A 13580-nucleotide genomic window follows, 5' to 3' on the forward strand; every position below is an offset into this window, starting at 1 on the left:
AGTAACAACTCGAGTATATGAATAATATGAATGGGTTTTCTCTGCTTTTTTGTACTTCTTCGAAATATATATAAAAAAAAACTATTTAATACTTATGAAAGTATATTTAAGCCTGTTACCGTAAAAGTGCATTATTCTTTTGTTTTTCTCTTTTGCATTTTTTTACATTTTATTTGGCTTGTTTTGTGGTTTTATTCAGAAAATTAAAATGAGAGTAATCTGCAATATTGGGGTCATTTTTATATGAATTTTTTCGGAAGTTTGTTTTTTTACCCTTAAAGTGCAACATTATTGATAACTGTTGCCATTAAGAATAATAAAAGGAAAAAGGGTAAAAAAAATATAAATAATATTTTGATTGAAAAGTAAATAAATTTAGTTAAAGCTTTTTAATTTCTCAAATAAATTTCTGTATATAAACCCCAATATCAGACCAATATCGTAGCAAACAAAAAGCTCTTTAATTTCACAGAATAAAAAAAACCTACTGTATAAATAATTTTCAGGCTGCGAAAAACGTACATATGGAAACTTCTGAGACTTTTGTAATATAAATAAATAACTTAAGGAAGTGTTACATTTTCTTGTTCTTTCGAAACTTTTAACAAAAATTTTTTTTATAAAACTTTTTCTATAATAGATTTCTATAAAAATCTTAAAAACTTAAAAATCTATTTTAAAAAAACTTGTTTAGCAAAATAAAGTCTTTTCGAAACATCTTTTAAAAGCTTCCTTTAAAAAAATTTTTGAAAGCTTTTGTCATAAAGCTCTTTAAAACACTTTCTTAAGTAAGCTTTTTTGTTTATTATCATATTAAAGCTGTTGTTAAAAATTCTGTATTTTCATTCAATCCTTAATAATATAATTTTCTTTTTAATTCTTTTCAGCTACATTTTTAAGTCATAAAGGTATGTTTGTTTTTATTTTCCTAATTTATACATTTTAAATATTTTTTATTTTAATTAAATATTAACTACAAAACATTTTTATTTTTCTGAAAAACATACAATTTACTTTGAAATGCAATTGACATGTTAGTTAAAAGTGATTTTTTTTCTTTATTTAACATAAAACATTTGAAATTAATTTTATTAATCAGTCGAACATGTCATAATTTATAATTGTAATTGTACAAAAATTAACAATTGTGTAATTGTTATTTGTAAATTTGATAATAGTTTCATACACTATCTGATAACATCATTATAATTGAATAAACTCAAAATACAAATGTTTCCAACATACAGATGTAAGTACTGATTAATCAATTTCTTCGAAATGAATGTAAAGCAAATTAATGAAGCGTAACTTGTTGCAAAACATACACAATATAGAGAAAAAAAATTATGTTACATTCACTTAAGGACAATTACATAAATATATACAAACATATATGTATCTTAAACAAATATTTTGATAAACTCAAACCTTAATTATAGAAAGTTTGTTGAAGGAAAAAAACTCAGTTCACTCAAGTGCTTAGTTGTCTTTTAACATTACTTTAAGTGGGCGTATGTTAATTCAAAAAAGAATATGGCAAATGCTTTCCTAATTGGCCTTCAATTTCTACTATGTTCATTAAATATTTATAAACCAATATTATACACATCCTTTTTTGTAATATTTTTTCTATTCCATATTATACTCTATTACAAAAATTACACCACTTATGTTGATATTTATATCTAAAAATTTATATACCAAATTAACCACTTATTTGTGGTTAATTTAAATGCAAAATATTATTATATTTCATGCAATAAATATGAGTTATTTTCCATGTAAACTGTATATTTATAAATTTATATGTAAAATATCTAAAATAAGTACATTTTGTTTTTAACAACAAATTCTATATACATATGTATCTAGGTATGTTTATGTATTTATATAATAACGTTTTTTGCTGACTGAAAAATCAACAGTTTTGTATTGGAAATACATACACACATACATACATTTGTAAATTTTTCTCTACCGCACATTTTCTCCTTCAGCAGTTTAAACCACAACGTGTGTACTAAATTTTTGAATGCCTGTCATTAGTATAATTTTAAAACCATAATTTCCCGAAAAACAGCTTAAAACATTAATTTGTGTAAAGTATTATAAAAGGTTGTAAGGAGGGGTAGGTTGTAGTAACGAAAAGTAAATTTGATGCGTGAATGAACATATAATATAGTATTTTTGTTTTTAAATAAGCATGTACGTGGGTTAAGTTAAAAGTTTTACTTGAAGTTAATTTTAACTTTTTTTTTAAATTTAAAAGATGTTGAAAAAGAAGCTTTGTTGTCATTTAGTTTTTATATTATTGTAGAATTTGTAACGGAAAGAGTTTTTTAAATTATCACTAAAAGCTTTTTTACGTTTTTCAAAAAAAAAAAAAAAAAAAAAAAAATAAAAAAAATAACGTTCATTTAGAATTTTTATTATTAAATTTTTAATTCCTTTAAAAAGCTGATATAAACATTTATTTAAAAACATTTTTTAAGTATTTTAATAAAAGCTTTTTTATTATTTTATAAAAAAGCATTTCTTTTTTCATATTTTCTCAGAGAAAATTTAATTTTTTAACTAGCTCTAGATATAAACAGATAATTATTTTTGCAAATTATAGAATATTGTAGCCAATAATTACATTAAAAGTTCATTGCTCAAAACCCCCTTTTCCCATTTAAATATTAATTTTTGTGGCAACTTTTATTTTACAGTGTTTTTATGTTTATTTTACCAAAATAAATATTTATTACAACACAAGTAGGAAAGTATAGTCGGGCATGGCCGACCATATAATACCCTACACCATGAGTATATTTTTAAAATTTTTACTTTTTATAAAATTTTTATTTTTGTAAAGAAACTTTTATGTTGAATATTACCATAATTCCAAAATATTTAAGCCATTTATTGATAAAAAACTAAAATTTCTAAATGAGGCATTATATAGGTCAAATATGGGCCGATCCTCGGTAAATTTGGGAAAAGGATATATTTCTAAATAACAGTTAGTTTTGTTGAGTTTCATTGCGATACAAATGGTTACAAGTCAATTTTAGACGTTTAAGTCATTTTTTGAAGGGGGGGTGTATGGGGGCTAGGGTCAAATATAGGCCGATCCTTACGAAAATCTGAAGTATCATTTATACTTATATAAAACTTATTTGTGCCAATTTTTAGAGAGATAGCAGAATATTTGACGTAATTATAGCATAAAAATCGGGAGGTACGGTTGTATGGGGGCTAGGTGAAATAATGGACCGATTTCAACCATTTTCAATAGGCTTCGTCCTTGTGCCAAAAAACATGCTTGGTCCAAATTTCATCAAATTATCTTGAAAATTGCGGCCTGTACCTTGCGCACAAGGTTTACATGGACAGCCAGCCAGCCGGACAGACGGACGGACGGACGGACATGTCTTAATCGACTCAAAAAATGATTCTGAATCGATCGGTATACTTTAAGGTGGGTATTGGACCAATATTTTTGTATGTTACAAACATCAGCACAAACGTATAATACCCTCCCCACTATAGTGGTGTAGGGTATAACAAACTCATCTACACAAACACATATGAGCCTGAAATGATTTTTATTTATTTTTTTCCTCTAGCGCTAAGAGATTATTACAAAATCAGTCAATTGTAAATTTAACTTTTAATTTTAGTTTTTTAAATTATATTTTGGAAACAAGTAAATTAAATATTTCAGCAACTATGTAAATAGCTGCTAGTTTTAGGCTGCAAAGCTAAAAATAGGGGAAAATGGTAATTTTTATAAAATTTTAGATTTTTAGCAATAAAATAATTAAGAGCGAATCTCAGTAAAGGCCAAAATATGCCTGTTATTCTTATGTGCAAAATATTTATTAAAATTAAACAAATTTAGGATGTATTTCGATGTAGAAAAACCCTCCGAGTAAGTTCTGCTTATTAAATTGTTTGTAGAATTTAAATTTGTTTAATTTCCATTTTACCGAATTTATTTACATATCTAACTTCGTTGGATACCTCTGCAACTGCTAAATATATATTTGTTCATTTCCGTTTAAATTTAACAAAAGAAATGCTGCATTTATTCAAACAGCATAAGAATAATGGCCAAAAAATATTTTTAGCATATTTTTCAATTTATTCTTAAGCAAAAGAAAAAAAACGTAAAACCTAATGGTATTTAGTTTGTAGTTCTTAAAAGATACAATATACAAAACAAAAAGAAATAGTACAAGGAAAAACTGTCACTACAAGTATTAACAGGATGTAAAGTGATACAAACATAATGTTACAAATATAAATGTAAACTCTCTTATTCTTCGTTCTTTAAGATGCAAACAATACATTTGTTAGTATTAAAATGAAATCTTAGAAACTAGTTTATTTTTGCTACAACTATTGGTTGTTAATAGTTTTTTAAACCCTACATTACTTAGTATTGGACTAAGTATTATCACAAACATACGAGGATAAAGACAGTTGTCAGTGTAGAGTGTCATTTGTAAACGAGAAAATAGACACTTGAAAAACAAACGATTGGCTACGGTTAACCTTATATGGTAAGTTATAGGTGGTCGATTCAGAATGACTACTTCTACAAAAACATTTGGTCAATAACACAAAAAATTTGTCAAAATCGAATTGTAAAAGACTCAAGCGATCGTTTTTTTTGTCATAGAGCAAACAAATGCTAGACCTCCTTTATTATTCCCTGCGATAATATTTAGTGTAGGGTATAATCAATTCATTTAGTTATTCAATATAAAATATCCCTTTTCGTTTGTTATGCATGAGAATGTGTGTTTGTGTGTGTGTAAATTTTGAAGTCAGAATAAAAACATAGCGAAATAAATATATTTCCTTTTTGGAAAAGATTGTTGCTTAAAACTAACAAATAAATAAAGCGAATCAATAAAATACAAATGGATAAAATTGGATAATAGATAGAAGAAAAAATAAATATGCAATTGTTTTCATTAGGGAGGTGCAGACAGAAGATTTCTTACAACTTTATAAAGATTTCGAATTTGGCACTCCTTCATCTACTTATAAGAAGACTAAATACTTTTGCACAAGTTGTCAACATTCTTTCTCGAATATAGAGAACTATGATTTCTATGACTTGACGTATTTGTCTGCATAAAAACTTTTTTCGCTAGATTTCCTCTTCTGTGCTTCAGAATGGCGTTCCTTGTTGGTCGATAGTTTGACTATATTTTTGCCACTTGCCTCACCATGCTTATGTTTGTTTTCTACATCACTACACTGGGAAGATTATTATGCGTTTGAGCTGATGTTTGTAACATCAAAAATATTGGAAATGAAATTTCTCATAAACTCTTCTGTTGATCCAAGAACTTAGCCTATGGAAACTGATACTGAACTGATAGTTTTAAATATATTGTAATTTTGGTCCATCCTATTAAACACATATGGCGACAATAGTTAGTTCCAGTTGTTAGAACTTACTTAGTTAACATTATGGGTATTGTTAAATAAAATAACTTTAAAAGAATTGACGCATGTAACGGATATAAAACAAAAATAATTTAAAAATCAAAATATTGAATATATTCCCGAAAATTCCATGAACCGAGTTAATATATAGAAATATAGAAAATTGCATACATTAAGGCTAATTTAGAAGTTGTTTTTAAACGAAATTTGTTGTTTGGTATTGTTGTCAGTAATAGTTTATAATGTTTGCATTCTTTTAAATTTTATCATCCATACAATACAAACATGTTGACACTATTTCTAAACATTCTAACGTTTGAGAGATATTGTACCCCCCCCCCCCAAAAAAAAAATAAAATACCAACTATTTGTAACGTATTTGCAAACATACTGTAGTAAATCTTGGAATGAATAAATGCGCTAGTATCATCATTATCCATACATTAAATTTTCTGTGACTTGAGAATTTACTACTCGTATTTGTATTTATTTTCTTTTTTAAATAAAGGGAGGATACCACCACACTTTGTATTAGTTTGTTATACAACTTACCTTATCAGCTTCTAAGCCACCGGGAATTTGTGTACCATCCTTTGAGCAGTAACAGTATGGCAGTTGACATTCATCGGTATTACACTTTTGTGCTTTATCAGCAGGTGCTTCGGTTATTGTAGCTGGTGCTGGAAGAAAAAGAAAAATAAATTTTTATAAATACGAACAAATTCTATTTTTGCAATTGGTAAAAGTAGAACAGGAAGTAAGGAAGGGACAGTATGGTAGATTTTTTTTCTGAGGAATTTTAGTTAAAAGATTTTTTTTTTTTTTTTAACGGAAGTTGTTTTTTTTCAAAATAATGAATGAAATAGTTAAAATATTTGAAAATTAATAAATCTGCTGCAATGAGATCAGAAATATTTATTTAAAGACTTAATATAATACTGATATAATTGTTTAACTGTTACAATTAGACTATTTGTTTTTTTTTTTTAACTCAAACAAATCAAATTTGTGCACAAATACAAAAAAGTTTGCAAACACTCGCATAAAACTCAACTTAGATTCCCATTAGTAAACAATTTTGGGAAATAACGATAAAATAATTTTATTTAAATATTTATTAAAAAATAATATTTGTAACTCCAAAGATTATGCTTTGATGCTTCTGCCAAAATTATCATAAATCTGTAAGCTTTTTCCGCAAAGAGTAATTAAACGTATTTAACTAAATATTGGTTTAATGTGAACACACATTAAAGAAAAAAAGAGAAAACATATTTAAAGAATTAAAGCAACAGTCATTATTTAAAGTGTATGCATTTATATACATATATATTTGTGTATCTTACTTAAGCAGGATACTCATACCAATATCCTGTTACAACTAAACACATATACACATGCATTTGCGAAAGGGTCCAAGACAATACAAGAAAAAACATAAACAATGTTGTATCATTTCTAATCGAATGTTTTTGTCTTTTATAAGGATTTACATGACTTTACACTCAAGAACTCAAATCCAACTGATCCAGCAAACATAAAATCAAAAAATCTCCAATACAAAATAATTTAGTTTTCAAACAATTTATAATTATTTTGTTGAATCTCTTACTCTTACTTGGTTGCTGGGTTATTTGTCTGTATAATTCTATTAGTATATATTGTATCAATGTGCATGTATGCATGTAAGTCTATCGATACTTTTTTCGAAAATGTTGACATTTTAAGAAAATCAAAATGCATTTTATACTTCAGTAATTTCAATCAATTGAATCAAATGCTTTTTTCTTTTCTTCATCTTCTTCTTCCTCTACTTCATTTTCACATTGTAATAGCTTTTTTCTATGTTGTTGTTGTTGTTGTTACTTTTGATTTTATTTTAGTGTCATTTGCTGTTAAATGAACAAAATAACAATACCAAAAAACTAGCACACACATTTTGTTTATATAATATATGCAAATTTGTCTGATATGTACTATTTTCTTAAGACTAGGACACTTACACTCATATATTTTAAAGCATACAGCTGCATATGTCTGGTATATTTAAATGTACATTAAAATCAGAAAGCAATGATTTTAAGGCTTTAGTTGAAACCTAACTTTCTAAGAAGTTGTTTGCTAACAAACATTGGTTTGACTAGATTAACGATACTAAATCATATAAAAAATATAGAATAAAATTATGCAGCCAGTGTTAAAAAGATATAGAATAATTTTAAAATTTCAAAAATTTTCGAGAATATTCCAGGAATTTTTCATTCACACCGCACAGAAATGTAGCATGCTATTAGACGATGAAGATATCATTTTGTTTTTATGCATAGGGTTTGAATAATATTTTTAAATACTCCTAAAAGTATTCTATATTTATCAGCTATTAACCTACAAATTCCAGGAATATTCTCGAAAAAAAAATAAAAATTGTTTGTTTTACAAAATAATCGATTTTATTTTAAAAGTGATATTTCTAATTTTAATTTTTTAGATCTACACTTTTTCGCCATATTGTAAAAATGTATTTTTATTATCATAGTATATGTATAACGATACCGTGTCATGACACTTTGTTTAATGGTGTTAGTAGAAATTTTTACTTTTCCAAAAACATTAACAACTGATTGTATTTCAATTTTAGATAAATATCATTTATACTGTTAGAGGAAAAATTACACTTAAAAAAATTAAATGTGAAAATTAATAGCATGCCCACCACCGTCAAAATCTTATGAGTTTTCACGATGTTAGCAATTGTCCTACAAAATACTCTCTGGCAGGAATCGAACCGAAGACCTTAACAAAATAAAAACAAGTATGAATGTATAGTCGAGCATTGCCGACTATATAATACCCTACACCAGTTAGTATTTTAAAAAAGTGGATAATTTTAAAAAAGCATTTAATTTGTTCTTTGGAACATTTTTACGTATAATTGACAAAAAAGAGATTTTCTACAGGAGGGCTCATAGGGGAGTAAGGCTAAATATGGGCCTATCCTTATAAATTTTGGTAGAGGAAGTTATGTCTACTTCAAAATTATTTATGTAAATTTTAATTGATTTATTATTAGAAATTATAAGTGAATTTTGACCTTCAAGACATTTCCGAGGGGAGTTTGTATGGAGGTCAAATGAGGCCCGATCACTATAAAAATTAGTAGTGTCATTTATCGTTCTATAAAACTAAGTTTTGCAGATTTTTGTTGATATAAGAGAACATTTAACGTAATTATGAGTCTAAAGGTCCGATTCGGGGGTACGGTTGTATGGGGGCTGGGCGAAATAATAAACCTATTTCAAACATTTTCAAAAGAGTATGTGCCAAATTTCATCAAATTATCTTGAAAATTGCGACCTGTAGCGTGCGCACAAGGTTTACATGGACACAGACAGACGGACGGACAGGCATAGCTAAATCGACTCAGAAAGTGATTCTGAGTTGATTGGTATACTTTAAGGTCTAGAACCAATATTTTTGGGTGTTCAAACATCAGCACAAACGCATAATACCCTCTCCACTATAGTGGTGTAGGGTATAATTATTTTGAATCTAAATCCCTAGTCCATATATTTGGCCTTTATTGTAAATTAAATTTAAGATGTAAAATTGTGTTTCAGATTAGGAAATAAACCGAAAAGATCGGTCTTTAATACACCTATGCTTAAATATAGAGTCACCTCTAGATAATCAATTTCTGTTACTATTCTGTTACTATTTCATAAATTTTCAACTGATTTTTCGACTATTATATCTTATTTAGCTATCTAATTCCTTGTGATATAACGATCATAATTTTCTAAGTGTAAGTTTTTTAAACAAGTATATGTATATATAAACTAAAATTGCTGTTATACTGTTTCTTCAGTTTGTATTTATTGTTGTAGTATCAAAAAGTCATTTGATGTAATGCGTGAATAGCACCTGTATGCTAACACACGTCTTCAGCTCTAAACTTCTTCACTATACTACATATATAATCGAAAACTGATGAAATTACATTTGTATGTATACTTCTGGAGAAAATATCTAATTTTTTTCTATTAAATCAAATTGCTTAAGTATCAATATATGAGTGAGTAAAACTATAAGTCAAATGCAATAGTATTGGTGTTTATATGTATACGTTAGTAAGTGTAAATAGATTTTTATATCCTTTTTATTTTTATGGGATTATATTTTTTGTTCTATGCAGCATATTCTTACTATAGTTTTCTTTTTATTGTATTTTTATTAAATTTTTTTCCTGATAAATGATTATTTATGCTAATGAAACTAATTTACGTTATTATTTTTGTATTGTTTTGAGTTTGCAATTGTTGGTGTCCTTTTCAAGGTACAGTTGTGTATGTATGATTTTTTTAACTATAATTTATTCATTGTTTATTGAAAGACAATAAAATACGTTTTTTTATTTTATTTTATTTAATTTTATTTCACTTGTAATGTAATAAAAATTCCCATAAATGTCACATTATCGTTTAAGTGAAATTATTTATGAGTGCAAGGATATTGTTTTATGTGAAATGTACATACATACTATTATATATTTTTAAAGAATTTATGAGCGAATTTTGTAAAATTTATGCAGTTCAGTTGTATGCTTTAGGGAAATATTGTGAGTTAAATTTTTTTTAAATATCTGAACCGATAAATATTTAATTGTTGTTTTTGAAATTTCTTGGCTATTAATGATTCATTTCTCTTCTTGTTCTTGGAAATTTACAATAAAAAATAAATTTTCTTTTGAAATTTTAAAATTTTAAAAATAATAGTTTTATTTAGTTTTATTGTTGTTTCTCATTTTAAGTTATTTATTTAAAATCTCAAATTGATTGAAAATGTACAAATCTATATAGTATATAGAATATACCACAATTTTCAATTCTTTTTATTTTTCTGTATATATGCAACAATTTTATTTGTTTAAATTTACCCTTTTGTTAACAGTGACTATTATAAAAAGCTTCTTTATCGTATAAGCTGCTGAAACACGTTTCGACTAAATGTTTTTCACTTCTTAAAAAAGCTTTAGGAATGGGTTTTTTTTAAATTCTAGTTTTTAAGCTTTAGAAGTCATAAACTGTGCTTGGAAATTCTAAAATTTAACATATTTTTTTTAACAAAAAAACTTGTTGTTTATACAATAATTAAAAACTTTTAGTTGAAAAAAAGCTTTTTTATAGTTTGAAAAGCTTTTTGTATTAGTTAGGCTAGAGTTTTTCGCCCTTTAACTTAAACATAAAATATGGCACTTTTGACTTCAGAAACCATTAAAGGGTTATATATAGTATTATATATAGTATATTTGCCTAGAACACACAACATACATATTTGCACACACACATATTCCTTATATGTGTATATTGGTATTTTGGCTTGTTACAGTTAGGTGTGGGGTGGCGTGTGATTTCTTTATTTTTTTTTTGATTGAATTGTTTTGAAAAATAAACATTTTCAATTGTATTTTGATTTGTTAGTCTTAGTGTTAAAAATTTTAGTATATTGTATATTGGATGTTAAAATTAGAGACGCAGTTAAGGGAGATAACCATCAACATCATTGGCAGCAACATCTACTAAACTTTCCCCTTTTTATTTTGTTATTTATTTTTATTTAAGAAAAATCTGAAAATCCTTTTAAAATACTTGTACATAAAATCTGTGGTATACATATTTTATATGTCAATGTGTTTGGTAATTTTCTACATGCACTTAATGTTAATTTTATTGACAATCCAGTTTTGTTTGAGGTAAGAATTACAATAAAATTGTTACACTTTTGCTAACACACTACAATAGAAATTTAAACAAAGGAAAGATATTGGAAAATTTTAAAGAAATTTTAAATAGGTTTTGCATATTTATAGGCGTTTTAGTAATATGAGGGGGAAGTCATTATAGCAATGTTTTAAGGTTATGTAGAAAGCTCAAGCTTTAACTAAAGCTTAGTGATTAACTTTTACAACAAAATTTTGTTTTTATTGTTTAAGAACTTTTCAAAATATTAGATTTAATAAAATAAAATATTTTAATGTTTTTATCTACTTAAGTAAGTTTAAGTACAAATTTTTAATCTGACAGTGCTAAAAATAATATTACATTTTTCATCAATGTATACAAATACATATTTATAATAAAATCCAAACAAAGACTGACCAAAACATTAATTGGCTTAAGGTTGGACATTTTTGTTTCTATATGTAAAATCTCTTTAACTTTTGTGTATATTGAATAGGTAAACAACAAAATCTGTTAAATCTATGATATGGATTCTATGAATTTTTATGGCTTTTGTCTTTATAAATAATATGATAAAAGGAATATAAATCTTCAAATATTTCTTTACACAATATTTAGGTATGTAAATGTGTGTTTGTTTGTATGATTACATATTAAATATTCTTCTGGAATGTCCATACACGTTTAGTAGGGAGGGCTTAGCTTTGGGAAATTATTATTTTAATTAAAATAAACTTCAAAGATTCAAGGTAATATTATGATATTTAAAACTCTTAGAGTATCGAATCCACATTTTTAAAGAATTGCTATGGAATATTTTTTTTTATGAAGAGAATTTTTTGAAAATGTTTTACTTAAAAAACTTTTGCTAAAATAACCTTTAATTTCGAACATTTTCTTTAAATTACAAAAAGAAAAATTAGTCGAAAATTTTCTTAGAAAATGTAATTAATGAAAATTCTAAACAGGATTTTTAAAAGACTTAAAAAAAAATTGGAAAAATTTTCTATAAAGAGAGAACATTTTCTATTAGAAGTGGACTTTTTATAAAATTTTCTAGAAAAAATGCATTTTTCTTAAAATTTTCTTAAAAAAAGGGAAAATTTCAGAAAAAAATTTTCATTTCTCTATAAAGAATAGAATTTTGTGGAAAATTTGTTTTAACGAATTTTTCGTAAACATTTTCTATATGAAAGACATTTTCAGAATATATTCTATAAGAAGAAAATTTTTTAATAGAAAGAAAAATTTTCATATAGAATTTTTGGAAAATTTTCTGTAACAAAAATTTTTGAAAAATTTTCTATAACAAAAATTTTTAGAAAATTTTCTATAATAAAACTTTTTAGAAAATTTGGTATAAGAAGACATTTTACAAAATTTTGTATAAAATAATAAATAAATAAATTATTTTAAATAAAATCTGAAAGAATATACATTTTTGAAATTAATTTCTATAATAACATACATTTTCCCTGTTATAGAAAAATTTTTGTTATTTTTTTAAGTTTTTAATAAAAAACCATTTTAGAAAAATTTTAATAAAAAGAAAAAGTTTAAAATCTAAAAAAATACACCTAGGCCTCTTTCGAGCCTGTTGTGCGCTCCTTAACAAGTACCTCAAGTGGAAATCGAACCCACAACGACCGGTCTACCAGACTAGAACCCCAACCATTAATCCACCGCAGGCCACTCTATAAGAGGAGAATTTGTCGAAAATATTCTATAAAAAAAATAAAATTTCCAAAGTTCACTATAAAAAGAGAATTTCTTTAAATGTTCTATGAAAAGATTTTTATAACATTTGTTCTCAATTTTTAAACTTTTTAAAACAGTTAAATTATTTTAATTTTTGTAAAATGATGCATCGAAGTTTAATCTAAACCTATTGCTGATTAAAAATTTACCCTAATATTCACACATTTGTATTTTTAAAGTAAATAAATATTAAATAATTCTTGAAATATTTCAAAACAATATTCTCTTGTTATTTCTATTTTCACTTTATTGTTATTATATATTTTCTTATTTAATATTTTTGTTCAAGAAAATTAGCAATAGTTTTTCCATAGAACAATATCATGTTTGTAAAGATTTACATATCTTTAAATGTAACATTTTAGTTTTTAAGAAAATTTTCCACAAATATTATGCATTTTAGAAAATTTACTCAATGGAAATTCTTTTGTGAAAGTAAAAATATTTCATTCTCTGTTTGTTGTGGCTGCTTGAAAGGATAATTAAAATATTGTTGTTTTTTTAAGGATTTTTTTCAATCTAACAATCAACAAATTGTTTAAAATTTAAAAAGTAAAATACATATATACATATGTAATAAGAGACTACTTTTTTAAAGATAAAATAAATTGCAATTTTGAATTGAATTTAAAATAA

The 13580-nt window shown here is 25.3% G+C and overlaps 1 protein-coding gene and 1 long non-coding RNA gene across 2 annotated transcripts in view; one reads left to right on the plus strand and one right to left on the minus strand.

Annotated features, from left to right (window-relative positions):
- Positions 1 to 13580, plus strand: part of LOC124418810 — an 84546-nt gene that overhangs the window by 44540 nt on the left and 26426 nt on the right. Inside the window, exon 3 of the long non-coding RNA XR_006940232.1 lies at positions 888 to 908. This is a non-coding gene — a long non-coding RNA (uncharacterized LOC124418810). The remainder of the gene's footprint in view (positions 1 to 887; positions 909 to 13580) is intronic.
- LOC111686774 (chitin deacetylase 1) overlaps positions 1 to 13580 on the minus strand; it is a 63112-nt gene that overhangs the window by 24291 nt on the left and 25241 nt on the right. Inside the window, exon 4 of the mRNA XM_023449160.2 lies at positions 6001 to 6128. Coding sequence (XP_023304928.2) covers positions 6001 to 6128 — 128 coding nt within the window. The remainder of the gene's footprint in view (positions 1 to 6000; positions 6129 to 13580) is intronic.

Source organism: Lucilia cuprina, chromosome 3, assembly GCF_022045245.1.
Source record: "Lucilia cuprina isolate Lc7/37 chromosome 3, ASM2204524v1, whole genome shotgun sequence".
NCBI classification, from domain to species: domain Eukaryota; kingdom Metazoa; phylum Arthropoda; class Insecta; order Diptera; family Calliphoridae; genus Lucilia; species Lucilia cuprina.